This window comes from Leptosomus discolor, chromosome Z (genome assembly GCF_034619465.1).
Source record: "Leptosomus discolor isolate bLepDis1 chromosome Z, bLepDis1.hap2, whole genome shotgun sequence".
Lineage (NCBI taxonomy): Eukaryota > Metazoa > Chordata > Aves > Leptosomiformes > Leptosomidae > Leptosomus > Leptosomus discolor.
The window spans coordinates 61,188,243-61,205,930 of NC_141419.1; the positions used below are offsets into that span (position 1 = coordinate 61,188,243).

A 17,688-nucleotide genomic window follows, 5' to 3' on the forward strand; every position below is an offset into this window, starting at 1 on the left:
TCATTACTACGATAACCTTCATTGGTCTTATGCTGCTACATTTTCCAGTGAGTTCTTACACTAGTGTTTAGACCATTTGAATTTGATAATCTCCTTAACTATATAGATTTTATGTTAGAAAAACTTCCCCATAAAACATTGTTACTGGCACCTAGTAGCTGCCTTAGTTCATTTTTGCTCTGACGTAGTTCAAAATGTCAGTCATTGATTTAAACCAATAGTTCAGCTTCATCAGCATTTTCAGTTCATCATTGCATTTTTCCAACTTGTTTACAAGCATGACAGAATTTGATCCTGTTACTCCACACTCTTTTTATGACTAACAGCACATCTCTTAGGGAAGCAGCAGAGAATCGAAATGTTTATGATTTAATTTGTTTTAAATAGAAAGGCTGATCAGTACTTAGGCTTTGTAAAGGCTTGAAGTAATTTCAGTGTTTGACTTCATTTTCTGAATAAAACGTGAAGTCTAATGAAAGCTTTTTAAGATTATAACTGTCTTCAGGAAATGAAGTGAATAATTCTGAGGTCTACGGTATTAGCCTCATGGATCTGAGTCCATGTTGCAGCAAGCTGTACTGTCATCTCAGTTCATGAGTACAGTCTCAGCATAAATCAGGAGCTATGGAGTTCATTTATTAAATGTTTTGCACCTTAACTGTGGCAGTGGCTGATTTTGTTTCAGTGCTAGTTCACTCTTAATCTATAAAATCTTGTTCTCCTGAGATGTTTGAAAATGGATAATAAATTGTCTGTTATGCTCAACTACTCATCTGATTCTTCCCTCATTGTGCTCAATTCCTGTCTGGCAGAATAAGGAGGTTGCAGATTCTGGTCTTTCATCACCGTAGTTGAAAAGGCTACTAGAAAATAGTTATGGTAGAATTACGATCTGGAAGCTTAGTCTTTAGATGAGTTTTTGTGCAGAAACTGTGTCTCTGACTTCATGAAACTTGTAAAAGTCAGGTTAGATTGCGTGGATTACCCTAAATTAACATTTCAGGTATGCCATCCTAAATCTGCGGTAAACTACACTGATGCCAGTAGACTTAGATAAGATTCATTTCAATAATACTGAAGGCTGAATTTGGTTGTTTTGTCCACTTATTGACCCAGGTTTTTACAGAGCAACTGACCTCTCTTAACTATTAAACCCAAATCTAAGTAATGATGGCAATTGCTGCTGTGCTTGTGAGTGTGTTGCCTTCAAGCTATGACAGCTAACAAAAGTTTGCAGGATTTTGTTGTACTGCAGTCAACCTAGTTGTCATTTGATTGGTTTTGCACTATTAGACTTGATGGAGAATTGTTCAGCTTTCTCAGCTCAGAAAAGTCATTACAGAAAGTGACATTTTAGTATTTAGATTTATTTGTAGATCTTTACAATCTGATAATTGTTTCTGCTTGGTCAGTGTAGATATCTACTGATGTTCAGGTTTTGTGTATGTTATTTTTAAACTGCACACGCTTCATTAGGCCTCTTATGATAAAGCACCTTCCCTAGAGGGCTTTAAGTTTGTGCATTGTGGGGACATAGCTGACGAATCAAAAACTGGTGTGGCAAAGTGTGAGATAGAAACTGAGAGTGGGAAAACGGTATTACAGACTACAAAAGGATTTTGGAACAGGATGTAAAACTGAGGTCATCCATGAAAACAATAGTGAAAAGAGACTCAGTGTGACAAACGGGTATGGCGCTTGAAGACACTATAAGAATGGGTGGAGAACAAAGAAAACACTTAATGGATACTGTGGGTGAGAAAGACAATGGAGCTGAGCGTTGTGTATCCTACTGTTCTCTTGATCTGAGTAGAGGTATAACCCTGTAGAGTACTGTATTCCACTAGAGATAAACCCTTGATGAAAATCTTCTCACAGTGCAAAGTGTTGGAGCAGCACCTAATTTTTCCTGAAAGTGCATTAGTTAAGTCACTACCTGTTGCTCGGGTCCTGTGGTAAATGGAGTTTCCTGTCCATGTCCCAGCCACGTTCCTTTCATGTGGCATGAAGCTGACTTGCCTTGTAAAAGGCTTTTTCTGGCTAAAGAGCATATAGGATTTTCTGTGTCCTCTTGATAAAAGGCAAGTGGAGAAATAGAGTGGAAATTTCCACTTTAACCTAGCTGGGAAGAAATCATCTTTGCAAATACCAGTAATTGTTAATCTTAATTCTTTCTTACTTGCAGCTGTGATCAAGGAACATATAATCTGGAAACTGTTCTTCATTCTAATTTAAAGAATTAGAATTTATTTAATTTAGAAGTTTTTTGTTTTAATACGATATATCAAATTTAATACAAGTTAGTAAGTAGAAAAAGTATTTACAGTTTTAGACATTCTGGGTTTTTTTACATCAGGTACTACAGGTACTAAGATTGACTGCTAAGATTTGTAAAGATTATTCTTTAGTACACAGTTCACAATAGTTCTCATGCTTAATTTTCACGCTGATTTTGTGCAGTATCAGCTCCAGAGGACAGCTTTCCCAGAAGATCATTTAACCACTTTACAAAGTGTTGTTTTTCTTTTTCATTTTTTCCTCAGGCTTGTATTTATAACATATGCTTCGAAGTATGATACCAGGCATCATAATATAATTCTAATTTATGCAGAAAACATTTCTTACCAGCTTTCTCAGTTCCTTTGGTAATAATACCCAGTTGGTGTAGAGTTCTCCTGTTGGCTTCATTTTTCTTTCTCATCTGTTTTGTGCAAAAATGTTTTATTATCTTGATAAAGGAAGAAAATACGGCATTGTGCCTAGCAGTTGTATTTTCTAAGTCATTAATTCCAGTATCGGCAATAAGAAGTGTCATGTAAAAAAGTTTCAAGTCTACAAGAGTGAGGCTTTGGAACTCAAATTTCTGCCTTTCATGGAAGGAAATCATGCTTTTCAGCTATATACTATGAAGGTTTTAAAGGTTTTTAAATTTTGTTTTATTTTTCTCCCAGAAGAGACTTTCAGTCAGGTCTAATCATAGTCAACCAGTCTTCCTGTGTCCATCTATACATCTTGCCTGAAGGATTCCCATTTGCTGCCTCTCTTGCACCCCTGAAGTTACAAACTCTTTTCTAGCCTGAAATTTTTTGTCAGATTTTTCCTTTAATTGTACATAAAGTCAAATCAAATTAAAATTTCTGTTTAAATATAATTTGAACATATAAAACAAGAAAATCTATTAAGCTTTCTTGGGCATAAAGGCAAAATTTTATGCTAGACTGCAGCTGCAGTAACCTGTAATCTGAATCATTTTGAGATTATATTGGGTCTTAATTATTGTTACAGTTAATCGGTGGGTTTGTTCATTACTAAACAAGTAGTGGAACAAAACACTAAGCTTATGCAGAATGAGTGAAGTACTCTTTCAATTGTAGCTAAAAACAAACAAACAAAAGTGTTAAAGAGATATCACTGTTTTCTATTCAAATTCAAATAATTTTAGAAGACATTTTCAGATATATGCCACTAGTTGTCAGGAAGGACAGGTGTATGCAGCCCTGGTAATTCCTGGTTTGAAATCACCAGCAGGAGATAATACATCAGAATAGATTTGGAGGTTCCGTTTCTGACAGAAAGCTTGAGAAACATTTCTTTAAACATATTCAATAATTTATTGTGTTTCATAGCCAAAGAAATTCAACTCTGTTGCTTTTTGAAGTGAAAATAGTCACAGCTTTAGAATAAGCCAGGGACCTTGTATCACCTTGACTCTCTTTTCAGATGGTTTTGTGGAACCTGACCCATATCCTGGGGTTGTAGACTTGGGCATGGCAGATCTGTAAACATAAATCATTGATTTCTGCTCAAAGAAGTAACTTCTATTAATAACTTTAACAAACCTTTTGTATCATTTTGTTGTGATGCACAGTTCTGTATTTCAGCTAACTCTTCTGGGGACCACATGTACAACATTGCAGTAATGTGGGAAATAAAGCTTTGCCATCTCCACTCACATACATAAGTATCTTTTTTTCCTCAAGTCATCAGTTAAAAAAACAGCAATGACACCAAAACTCATACCTGCCATGTCTTCCAACATGCATGTAGTCTGAGTTAAAAGCTGGATACTGCACTGATAAATCCAGGAGGGATGGGACTGAGACCCGTATGTCCATATTTAACCCTTTCGGTAAGCATGGCTATCTTATTAGTCCAGACTAGTAACACGATCTCCTCTACATACGATACTCCTTCTCGACCTTGGCAGGCAACATATAATGGTCCAGCTCTCAATACAGACATGGCACTGCATATCCTCAGTTAAATAGATTCAAGTTAGGAGCTGGCTTGCTTTCATGTAGCTCAAGGCATGGACATGTGTCTGGTAGACACACTCAAAGTCCCTCTAAAAGTCTTGTCCAAAATACCTGAGCCTCAAGCAATTGAGAGTGTAGGTCTGATGTGCTCACAGGTCTTGGACTTCACCTTCTTTTCATGCATTTAATTTTTATGCAGACTTGCAGAGGTCTTTATTTCATGCACACACCGTATAGCAGATTCCACTGTTTCTTAAACCTGACTTACATAATATATTTTGTTAAAATAAAGCTCATAGTTAGCTTCTCATTTAATGGGAAAAATGAATGTAGCAGTAATATTATTAGTCTGACAATATTAACCGTTTTTCTTTGTTTTAACCAAATGCAGTGAGCTCAATGAGAGTGTTAAATGGTGCCTACTCAGGGCATCTGATGGAGAGGTTTCCCTGTCTGGCCTAGGCAATGGCTGCCATACTGGTAGGTGACGGCAGGCAGTGTCAGACCAGTTTTTGAATGCTGCTGTTTCCACTCTCAGGTCTCTCCATCTGCTATAGATTTACAGGCTTCTTTTATGCTTTCTTACCAGAGTGAGTCCTTTATTTCAAAAGAAAGTTTATTCCCAGAGAGTCCATCATACCCCTCAGCTCCACAAATGGCATACATTCAATTGGAAGTACCCACGTACTACTTGGCATACAGCAAGCTAAGATTCTCCAATCCAGCTGTGTCACAGGATTTTTTAGCCCTTGTACAATAGGACTGCACAGAAATGCTGCCCCATGTTTTCACTCTTCTCTCTTTGCAGGCATACCAGGCAGCGACTATATCAATGCCAACTATATAGATGGATACAGAAAGCAGAATGCTTATATAGCAACTCAAGGGGCATTGCCAGAAACCTTTGGTGACTTCTGGAGAATGATGTGGGAGCAACGGGGTGCAACTGTCGTCATGATGACAAAACTAGAGGAGAGGTCCAGGGTAAGGAAGCATATACATTGTTAATAATGTTATACCTGAGCAATCACTTACATAAGATTTTTGTTTCTTTCATGTATGTTCGTCTGCCTCATGTATATGCACAAGAACTGATTTTTTTAGGTTGCCACAAGTTAAAAATGTCCATACTATGAAAATCACATATATGAGAAATGTTGGTACAATTCTGTGACTGTGAAATTACCGAGACACGCCACGTATTTCGTAGGTTTTTTTATACTCTGGAAATCTTGAAACCTCTTCATCAGAGTGATTTTTTTTTTTTTTTTTACTGTTTCAGTCATACTGGAAATATTAGGAGGTGATTGAAAATGTTGCCTCCTCTGTAGTATCAAGAATACAATTGTATCATCCTGTTATGAGGAAGTCAATGTATGTCAACAGCATGCAATTTTCAGTTCTTTATTCTATAGATTAAATATTACTTAAGATCAGTGAGGATTTGGATTTGCTTAAGGAATGTAAGAATTTTTTTAGGACGTGTTAGGTGCTAGGAAAACTCCACGACAGCATATGCAGTCAATTTAGTTTTACAGGGCAAACTAAAATGAGGAAAGTAAAGGACTAAAACATAAGGATACTATTCTAATTATAGAAGTGTTACAATAAAAGATGTGCTATATGTGAAGGGAAATAAAAAATAGTAATACTTCTTTGTTAGATAATAAGAAAAGAGATGGAAAGAGTAGCAACAGACTACTGTGTGTGGCATGATTTATTAGCAGGTCCATACTTGGTGTTGTTCATCAATTCTAATGGTGGAGGGGGAAGTGAAAGGAAAAAAAATAAAAGAAGAAGAGAAAGATGGTGAGAAAAAGAAAAGGGAAAAACACTTCTCAGTGGCCAATCAGAAAGAGAAGTGAGCGTCCACCCCTCAGCACCCTCTCCAGTAAAGCAAGTGGTTCCCCCATCATATTCTTCCTACAGTAACTCCATATTTTATGTCAAGATGTACTCAAAACTCATCGTGGGTGTTCTGCTTATGATACTGTTGCTGTTGTAGGGAGCACACACTGACTGGGGAATGTGCTACATGGCTGGTTCATTGCTGAGCTTTCTGCAAATGCATTAATGAGTGCTGTAGCATACACCAGAAGGTAGAACCAAACATAGAAATCAAGAAAGGGGAGAAAGAATGGGTGATTCTAACATCAGTGGCAATCATTTGCCTTGGAACCCGCCATAACGACAGTATCAGGGTATGCAAGTGTGAGTCCAGGAAATGAATAATAAACAAGAGTGTCATGGGAAAAATACTGCCGGAAGTGTTATGGGGTGCACTGCTCTGGGAGCTTTTGTGAAGGGGTAGGCAGCTGCAACTGGGAGGCCAGCTGCAGGACTGCAGGATGAAGGCCATTAGCAATACAAAAAGCTGATGTATGTAAGGCGTTGTGCAATGTGTTAAAATACGCCATAAATACAAAAGATCAAGAACAGTTCAGAAAGAAAGAAAGAGGCTAGAGAGGAGGAGAGGAGATTTATCATCCAGAAGAGCTTTTATTGTATCAGTAAGAAGTATCTTATGGAGGTAACTGGATAGTAGTTGATATTTCAGTGACTCATGGGTAATCTCCATTTCAAAATGAAAATGTTTTTCCATGTCTAAGCTTGGAACAGGGCGGGAATGCACCGTAAAGCCTAAAGTTATACTGTGTTGGCATGGATGTTTTTTCCACATGTGGGTTCGTGTAATTGCAATGATTACATAAACTGTTGAACCTCTTCGCAATAGTCATTCCTTTCTGGAGACTTACTGAAGTACATATGTATATATTTGTTATTTTACCATTTCATCAGTTTTTAAAAATAGAGTAGTTTTTTTGCAGATGAAGCAATGTGTAGCATTTTAAGTACAGAATTACTTTCTGCATGTAAATTCAACCTATATTATCACCACTGCCTGTACATACCTGATGGCAGTTAGTACATAGCAAAGGGTAATTTTATCAGAAATTTTAGTTTTATCTTGAGTCTACAGGCGTTGTCTAGTCTAGGCGCTGACAGTCACTTGGAATTAAGCAAATTAAAATTTGCCCATTTCTTCACTAATTACTTATTATGTAAGAAAGTTACTGCTAAATAGCACCAGTGCTAAGAAAAAATCTGATCCTAATAAGCAGCCCATTGCAGAAGGTGTATTTAAATACTTCAGAGTTTATCTTAATACTACAGGCCACAGACAGCCACTGTCCAGAAAGATGTTTTGATGTAACTAAATGAAAGTCTACTCATTCTCTCCAGTAATTGCTTAGCAGAGTTTTAAGCTAACTCTAGCCTTTGCTGACTGCACTCTAAAGAACCACTGATCAGAATAGTAATCACCTCCAGAAGTGATTAGCATTCAGCAGCAATACATTCCCTGAGTGTAATGAGGGACCAGGCAATTTAGTCAATGAATTGTCTGTGCATTCAGTGCTTATATTTGCGTATTTTTCTGTGCATATTTAGCTCATTCTGTGTTCATGGGTCAAGTGCGTTTGATGCACTCAATGCAGATTATTAGAGATCAGCTGTCCAGTATGTAATTCAGCTCCAATCTTAAGAGTCTGCAACTCTGTGAATATGGCATACCAGTTACCTCTTCTCCTAATACAGTCATTAAATGTAATGTAATTAATGGTATTGATGATGAGGCAGTAGTGGGGATCCCTGTGTGGGAAAAGAATACGATGCCAACATTTCATTGTTATTTTTTCTCATGCTGTCATTTTTATATAGCATATCCTTATAGCAGGAGACCAAATGAAATTCCAAACATGAAATACAAACACTTTTACATACCATTAGAGATTAAGATCTTTGCTAATTTTGTTTCTCTTTTTCCTTTGACTCCTTTTTGATTGCTTTTGTGTCTTGGCAGCCTGATCGTTATTCCTGCTGCAAGGCAAGATCATTTCTCTCTGGGACTTCATCTGTTTTCCATCTCCATGTCGTCATTTCTGTTTAGCTTGCTTTTTTCATTATGTAGTCCTGCCGCTTGATATCAGCCTTTTTAACCTGGACTGCATAGACAAAGATGGGTATTTTAATTGCATTTGCAGAAAAAAGTTGGTTCATTAGTATGTGTTAGATGTCTGAGTAACCAGCTTTGAGAATGTACGTATTTTACAGCTGAGTATATCAAATGAAGATGTTACAGTGAATTCATTGTGCATTTGTTTGCTTAAAAGGAAGCTGCAGGAAAAGAGAAGCTCTTTCACTTACAAGCTTTCACACTTTGTTGGTTTCATATGAAATGTCATCACCTGAATCTCACTTGACCTAAACCAGACTAGAGAGAGAAAGTTGGTCCCATCATTCAGCTACCATGCACACAATTTATATCAAAAAAGATTGTGCACACTGACAGCGCATGGAACAGTGTTGGTAGTGTATTTGTCACATACATGAGTTTAAGTAAAATAAAAGAATTATATTGAAGATTGCAAATTAGACATGTTACACTAAGGAAAGCGATGAAGCATTAATGCGTGATACCTCTTCTCTCCCAACCTATGTCTTCACCTCTGCCCCTCTACCTCTCTGAGTTAGTTGAATGTTCTGAGGACTTGTGCGCTGTGGTAAATGATGTGTATGATAGACAATCTCACTTTATAACAAAAGACAATATTGCCTCGACCAGGGAACATTTAGTCCTGCCTCCTGTTTCAGGGTAGGATGCTGTTGTGGATCGTCCACTTGAAAGATAATTCAATCCTGTCCTTCTTCGCTATGTAATTCCTTATTTTGAATACGCTTACTAAGTTGTTTTGGATCTGATAGAAAGTACTTACCTCCCTCCTTAACCTCATTGGCAATGTTTTCTATGTTGGAGACCATAGTGCCTAGGATTAGAATCTTCTGTCAAAAAACACCAATCAGGTCAAAGCTAAATGACAATATAATGATCCTAGCAATTATTCAAATATGAGCCAGATTCTGAACTTCTGTGCTGATGAGGAAGGCTTTAGTTTTCATACTGATATTATTAGATTTATTAAGATTTGCTAATGACTAAGTGGATACATGAGGAAACTACATTTGTTGCATTCTGTTAGCCTGATCCAGACACTCATTTGACTGCCAGGAGGTGGATATCATCATCAATATTACAAGCCAAGAATATATGAAAATATAAGCATGGAATAATCATCTTGGTTTGTCAAAGTCTACCATCTTCAATCCTGAGTTTTCACTGGGAAGAGAGAGGCAGAAACAAACCCAGTAGAAAAGCCATGTATCCTGTCTCAGATTTTGTTCCCCAATATTGAAATAGGTGGGACTATTTGCATGGATCCTGTACCAGTTCCATAAGAACTTCTAAGGATAATTAAAAGTCCCTGGACTTAACTTCTCTCAACTGGTCACTGGTACCATAGAGAGTCAGGAGAACAGGCACTGTCCCAAGAAAAGCCAAGAAGACGTTTCCTGAGGTTTCTGCAATGCTAAATAGGTACTTCCATTGTTCCAAGTCTGAATCTTTCCAAATCAGAACACTCCAGCTGAGTCTTTCGACTCATTTTTTATAGGTTATGTAGACTGTCCCATGTGTTAGAAAAATGGAGATTGGGTGACAGTAGAAATATCAATTAGATGAAGATGTGGGTCTTGAAGGTGGAAATCTGAGTAAAATCATTTGGGGGGTTTTCTTTGGTTTGGTGGGGTTTTTTTTGAAGGAGTGACACATATTAAATCACGGAAGCTTTTTTCAGATTGAAGTAGTTCAAAAACCAAAAACATTTGAATAAGCACAGTGGAAAGTGTAGTTGTACCTTTGGACTCTTTACTAAGAATAGCTTTGATACAAACTTCTGGCCACCATAGTTTTCTAAGTTTTGCTATAGGCATGGAAAACATAAAGGCAGGTCTGGGAAAAACCCTAAATTCTTCTATCCAAATGCACAAGTTGCTAACATTTGGAATGAATCTTCGTTTATTGGTAGCAGAATAGGCACTGATGTCTAATGTAGCTGACCTCATAGCTGAGACAAAGCAGTAGTACATGCATAACTAAGTGATAAGCAAAGAAAACTAAGAATGATGTTTTCTTGTCTGTATGAAATGCATTAAGATCTTTCAAACAAATACAAGCTGTGCAGAAAAGCTTTATGTGATTATGATTAAGGTAGTTTTCCTTTTGTTGTGCAGGACTTCAGCCGCAAATTTCAGATCTTTCCTCCTAAGTATGTTTTGACAGGTAATATTAGAGCTATTACCTGTCAAAATACTGGATCAAAAATAAGTGACAATAAGACATCTTCACTAATATGAGTAGAAAGATCATCAATATGTGCACTTAACAATTGAAGATTGTATCAATATCCTTCCAAGTGCACCTGTATTCTATTGTATTTAAACAAAAAGTAATTGATTTGTGCATAAAAGCTGCACTGATGTTTTGTATTGGGCAGCACAGGTATGTAGATTTATTTTTTTTAAGTTGTGAAATAGGCAAATGTTACTAAAAAATTTATCTACATTTTGCAACAACTAGAAAAATATGCATGTCTTTATCTGGTGAGAAGTAAGTTAACATCTCTCCCAGCAGACATATTAGCAGATAGGACATGTGTTGCAGATGGCATTCTTTTATGCTGAATGTATTGTTTTACTAAAGAAGAATTAAATGTTCAGTTTTGTCATTATTCATTCCTTAATTTTAATGGCAAACCAATAACTTCTGTATCAATAATGTGTTATCAGAATTTTATTTCACTTCTTTAGTGCTCTCAGCATGCTATGAGTTAGAAGAATAATGAATGAGAGAGCTGGCCAAAAAAAAAAAAAAATCCAAAGTCAAGTAGACCATGTGTTCACCAGATTTACAAAAATAAAAATAAGAATGTGTAGATTTATACTGGGATTTTTCACTGTAACAGAATGCAGTGGCCACAGTCCAAGAATTCCTACACCATTGTACAGGCTGGAGTCACCAGTTGCCGTGTCAAAATTGTAAAATGCAACCATATGGCTGTTCATTATAGAAGGATCCTGAGAGGCGCAAGGGCAGGGACATGCTCAGCTTTCACTGAAATGCAGTCAGTCAGAGGTGCTTAATTCATAAGAATCTAGTCCTAGATGTACACTAATGTAGACTGCACTCACCAATAAAGCTTAAAGGTTTTTATTTCTAGGCATGTTACAGGTGGATGTGCTGTGCCAAGGTGCCTCAGCTAACACTCAGACTATTATGTCACCCACCAAAATAGCTGTGGAAATGCCGTACTATAAGCGGGGTTAAATTTGTGTGAAAAGAAATGCTTTAATGCCACGACATAGGCTGAAACTAGTTTTGGCATGCCATGTCTTGTTATTTCAGCTTATACACAGAGGTTTGTACGTACAGGAGTCTGCTGGAGTTGAGGACATACAGAATGAATGCCGCATATGAAAAGATGTTGGTAAATTACAGAGAATCTGGAAGAGAACAATAAAGATCAGAGGTTGGAGAAATGATGTATGGAGAAAGTCAGAAAGAATTGGATTTGGTTTATATATAATAGAGTGAAGGAAAACATAATAGTCTTCCAGCATGTAAAAGGCTGTTAAAAATTTCATGGCAATCAACCATTTTCCCTGCCTGTGGGGCTCTAGGAGGAAGAAATAAACTGTGCAGCAAAGGTGATTTATGTTAAACAGTTAAAGAACTTCCAAAATATAATGTCATGGATGGAGAAAGCTCTGTAGGGTATTTTGTGCAGTCTCTTGCACTGTAAGCTTTCAAGAGCTGTTTACACCCGAATCTTACCTGAAATCATGTGACAATACCTGGTACTGTCACAAATATTTTTCAAGTCAGCCATCCAGTTTTTTGTGTTACGATTGTGTCCACAAATGAAGTGGTTTCTCTTAGCTGTTAGGGTAAACTGGTAGTTTTCTCAAAAGTACTGTTTCTCTGGGGCAAGTGTGTGGCAAGTGGTTTAGCCAAAAATGTATTGTAACTCTGTAATTTGACTTTATTTGCTTTGAGCTTGAGGTAAGAATACATTACTACCTCATATAATTTTTCTCTTAATACAGACAGAGGGACCATGCCACACATAAAGAATGGCCATTGACATTTTGAGTTGGAAGTTTTCCTTGCAAAATTAAAAATTCTGCATATTTGTTTTCAAAATGCAGTGATTAGTTCATGTTGCTTTAGCACTGCAACCTGTTGCTTCAGTGCAGGGAGTTGTTTCAAAGAATTTCAGATTTGAAAAGGTCATTGAATGAATTTAGTACTGTTTAGGGAAAATAACCCCACATTTCCTTATTTAGCAGATTCTGGTGAAAGACTCAGGAGTAGTTCTCCTTTATGGTGAGAAATATATCTGGAAAATTTAAGTTCTTCAGACAGGTGTCTCTGAAAGACAATATTATGATTTACATTTTCCATCAGTTGCAAAGCTTTTCCTGTTTTCTAAGGAAGTTAATGGATACAGCACATGTTGGTAATAGGTGTTTTTTCCAGGTGGTCTTTCTGGTTAATATCACAGGAACTGTATGAAATACATTTATGAGATTAAGAATTTTACCCATCTATTAAACTAGCAATAGAAAGCTCATCATGACTCAAAGTTGCATTCAAAAATCAAAATCCAAACTGAAACTCTTAAGGTCCCCAAGATGTTCTCCAGTGTACCCTTTCTCATTTTTGTCGTGTTTCATCCATTCCCTTCTGGCTTTCAGGTGAACCAAAAACATAAGAACAATAGAATTTTGCTCTGATATTTCACTCTTGTAATTATTTTGTTTCACTGATTTCTTATATAGTATTCATATCAGCTAAAAGAGATACCTCTCTTGTATGGACAATAGAAAATCTTCGTTAGAGCACTTGAACAGTAAGCTGAATTGTTCAATATGTTCTTCATACTGTAATGTAATACCTCATGCAGTGAAAGGATTATTCAGGCTGCACACAGTGATTAGTCTCGAGTACAGGAAGAGGATGAAGAAAAAAGTAGTTGCCTCATTCACTTTTCCCTTCAGTTCCATACATACAAACCTTTTCAAGACCTTTTTGGAAAATCTTGCTGTACTTAATTGTTTGACAGACTCATCCTTCAAAATGGGTTCACTAAGACCCTGCTTTCCCTGCTGTTAGGAAGAGTTCAAAAAGGGCATCTCACACTGATGCTAGCAATATAGTTTTGAACTGTTCTTGGCTTATATAGATGAAGATGAAAGACAAGATAGAGAATACATTTCAAATATGCCCAAGATGCCTTTTGTTTTAATAATGGTACCACACTCTGTCGTAAGGATCAGAACGGAAACAGTTTGGGAGTTATCTTTTTAACTATCAGTTATCTTTCAGTATTAACTGTTAGCCTACTAATCATATCTCAGAAATTTCAAAATGGAAAGGTGTAATGAGGGTTGATTTGCAGACTTACTAGAGGGCTAAAGTTTGTTATGAATTCATTGGCATAAAGTCCATTTATGTTGTCTCCAAATTGTATTTGGAACTCCTATTGCAAGGCTACTGTAGTTAAGACCTTAGACAGAGTTACACTGCACTGCAGAAATGTTTATTTTTTACCTAGCTTTTAAACTCCAAATACTCACTTCAGATGAGCTTCAACAATCATAGAGTCATAGAATCATTTAGGTTGAAAAAGACCCTTGAGTGAAGCTTAAGGGCAGCCTTGGCTGCAGTGACCATGAGATGGTAGAGTTCAAGATCCTTAGGTTAGTGAAGAAGGTGCACAGCAAGCTCACTGCCCTGGACTTCAAGAGAGCAGACTTTGGCTTCTTCAGGGAACTGCTTGGTAGAGTACCGTGGGATATAGCCCTGGAGGAAGAGAGGCCCAAAAAAGCTGGTCAGTATTCAGACTCCTCCAAGCTCAGGAGCAACGCATCCCAATGAAGAGGAAGTCAGGCAAAAATATCAGGAGATCTGTATGGATGAACAAGGAGCTCCTGGACAAATTAAACAAAAAAAGGAAATCTGTAGAAAGTGGAAGCAAGGACAGGTAGCGTGGGAGGAAAGCAGAGAACATGCCTGAGCAGCCAGGGATCAGGTTAGGAAAGCCAAGGCCCTGATAGAATTAAATCTGGCCAGGGACATGAAGGGCAACAAGAGAAACTTCTATATGTATGTCAGTGACAAACAGAAGACTAGTGATAATGTGGGCCCTCTCTGGAAGGAAACTGAAGACCTGGTTACCTAGGATATGGAGAAGGCTGAGGTACTCAAGGACTTTTTTGCTTCAATCTGCACCAGTAAGTGCTCCAACCACACTGCCCATGTAACAGAAAGCAAAGGCACGGGCTGGCAGAATGAAGAGCTGCCCACTGAAGGAGAAAAATCAGGTTTGAGACCATCTAAGGAACATGAAGGTTCACAAGTCCATAGGACCTCATGAGATAATTCCGCAGGTCCTGAGGGAACTGGCGGATGAAGTTGCTAAGCCACTATCTATCAACTGGAAAAGGGGAAACATAACGCTCATATTTAAAAAGGGTAAAAAGGAAGACCCAGAGAATTACAGGCCAGTCAGTTTCACCTCTGTGCCTGGCAAGTTCATGGAGCAGATCGTCCTAGAAACTGTGCTAGGGCACATGGAAAATAAGGAGGTGAGTGGTGACAGCCAACATGGCTTCAATAAGGGCAATTTCTGCCTGACAAATTTGGTGGCCTTCTATGACAGGGTTACAGCACTGGTGGATAAGGGAGCCACCAACATCATCTGCCTGGACTTAGGCAAAGCATTTGACACTGTCTCGCGCAATGTCCTTATCTCTAAACTGGAGAGACATGGATTTGACAGATGGACCCACTCCGTGGATCATGCATTGGCTAGATGGTCGCACTCAAAGTCATGGTCAATGGCTCGATATCTGAGTGGAAACCAGAGACGAATGGCATTCCTCAAGGGTCAGTATTGGGACCAGTGCTGTTTGACATCTTTCTCCACGGTACAGACAGTGGGATTGAGTGCATCCTCAGCAAGTTTGCTGATGATACCAAGCTGTGTGGTGCAGTTGACATGCCTCAGTGAAGGGAAGCCATCCAGTGGGACCTTGACAGGCTGGAGAGGTGGGTCTGTGCAAACCTCATGAAGTTCAACAAGGCCAAATGCAATATCCTACACCTGGGTCAGGGCAATCCCAAGCACAGATACAAGCTGGGCTATGAGTGGATCGAGAGCAACCCTGGGGAGAAGGACTTGGGGGTGCTGGTAGATGAAAAACTGAGTATGAGCCAGCGATGTGCGCTCACAACCCAGAAGGCAAATTCTACCCTGGCCTCCATCAAAAGAAGTGTGGTCAGCAGGTCGAGGGAGGTGAATCTCCAGCTCCGCTCTGCTCGGGTGAGACCCCACCTGCAGTGCTGCATCCAGCTCTGGGGCCCCCAGCATAAGAAAGACGTGGACCTGCTTGAGCAGGTCCACAGGAGGGCCCTGAAGACGATCAGGGGGCTGGAGCGCCTCCTGTATGAGGACAGGCTGAGAGAGTTGGGATTGTTCAGCCTGGAGAAGAGAAGGCTCTGAGGAGACAGAAGAAATTATTTACTGTGAGGGTGGTGAGACACTGGAACAGGTTTCCCAGAGAAGTTGTGGCTGCCCCCTCCCTGGAAGTGTTCAAGGCCAGGTTGAATGGGACTTGGACCAACCTGATCTAGTGGAAGGTGTCTCTCCCCATGGCAGGGAGGTTGGAACTAGGTGATCTTTAAGGTCCCTACCAGCCCAAACCATTCTATGATTCTATGATCATCAAGTCCAACCATTAACATTAACAGTTCCAAGTCCACCACTGAACCATGTCCCTAAGCGCCACATCTACATGTCTTGTAAATACCTCCAGGGATGGTGACTCCACCACTTCCCTGGGCAGCCTGTTCCAATGCTTGATAACCCTTTCATTGAAGACATTTTTTGTAATATCCCATCTAAACCTTCTCTGGCACAACTTGAGGCCATGTCCTCTCGTCCTGTCACTTGATATCTGGGCAAAGAGAGCAACACCCACCTCACTGCTTTCAGGTGGTGGTAGAGAGTCATAAGGTCTCCCCTCAGCCTCCTTTTCTCCGGGCTAAACATCAACATCTTTGCCTGTTCATACTTACAGTTACATATCTACTATAAATTGTTATTATTAGAGACCAGTGCATACAAATGTTCTTTTTTTCTGTAGTAAAAAAAATGGATTCAAAGAACCAAAATTTCAAGGAGTGATTAATTGTCTTGGGAATACATTTGGTGGGACTTAAAAGGATCTGTCAACCTGAGACTGGGTCCTCAGTTCTTTCAGAATTTAAGATCCTATTAAGTTCAGTGCCTCTCTGAAAGCAAAATCTAGAACTTTAGACTGTTTTAATTTCAGCCCTATTTATGAATAGCAGTTTATATTTTTAATCTGTCATTTAGAGTTAGATCAAAGTGAACAAGTGACACTTAACCAAATATTGTTCAAATAAAGCCTAAAAAATTTGTTTCTATATTCTTAATTTATTTAAAACATCTTTGCATTACAATCTCATGTACTAGTGTCAGTGCCTACAGTCTTTAGACTCAAATCAGCCTAATCTTTGGGTGGCAAGGTGTTGTTGCAAAAAGGAAAATGGCTTCAGAATAACACCTGCTAGAAGAACGAACATTAGCTGGAATGTCTGAGACACTAAGCTAGCGTGATAGGGTTTGACGCCAACAACTGGCAGTACCTTTTTATTGCATCATTGTAGATACTTTATTTTTGTAGGAAGACCATCTGAAAATGTCATTAGAGAGTTTTGTCTGCAGAAGACTATTATTATTATTAAGAAAAACAGTGCAAGAAGTGTGTTACGTACTGCTAAACAGAGCAAGAGGTTTGTTACATACTGCTGTTACTTCATATTCCAGATTCAGCATAATTCATGTGCTGTTCTTAAAGCAAGGAATGTACTATATGAATCTGCCTATTACTAGTTTGGTGTCTCTTTCATGGTCTGCATTTTGTCTCTATAATCTCAGATGGCCTATAACAGCTGGCTCATGTGTTAAGAATCACCCGAAGGGGCTTTTCAGCCTGAATGATGGAGCTTTACACTGGAAAATTCTTTCTCTACCCTTGAATGTCAAGAATCTTTGTATTCATATGTTCATATAGAAATACACTTCCTTCAGCTCTGTTGATGTATGGCAGCACGTTCTTTAGTGTCTGTGACTTGTTGAAGTGTGAATATCCACGAATAATCTTAGGAACTCTGTAGCTACTTAAACCCCTCAGGTCTGAAATGGTCTCCAGCTTACCATTTTTAATGGAAAAGAAAGCATTTACATTTTCTTACAGCTTTCCTTTCAGTGAATGCTCGTACTTCCATGAAGAGCAAGGATTCGCATGGCCTGAGTAGAAGAAATGTAAAGGAAGAAAACGTGTTTGTGTTTGAAGAGCAGGTTAAGAGAATGTGCCTTTCATTAGTTATGTCTTCTAGCTATGTCTACTACTATGGTACTTAGAAGATTTCATAATGTATTTAGTA

General features: G+C 38.4%; 1 protein-coding gene across 2 annotated transcripts in view; it reads left to right on the forward strand.

Moving 5' to 3' along the window:
• The window catches only part of PTPRD (protein tyrosine phosphatase receptor type D), a 281,812-nt gene that overhangs the window by 227,426 nt on the left and 36,698 nt on the right, over positions 1-17,688 (forward strand). For both annotated transcript variants that reach the window (XM_086480568.1, XM_086480569.1), the window contains one exon: positions 5,065-5,240. In XM_086480568.1, coding sequence (XP_086336694.1) covers positions 5,065-5,240 — 176 coding nt within the window. The remainder of the gene's footprint in view (positions 1-5,064; positions 5,241-17,688) is intronic.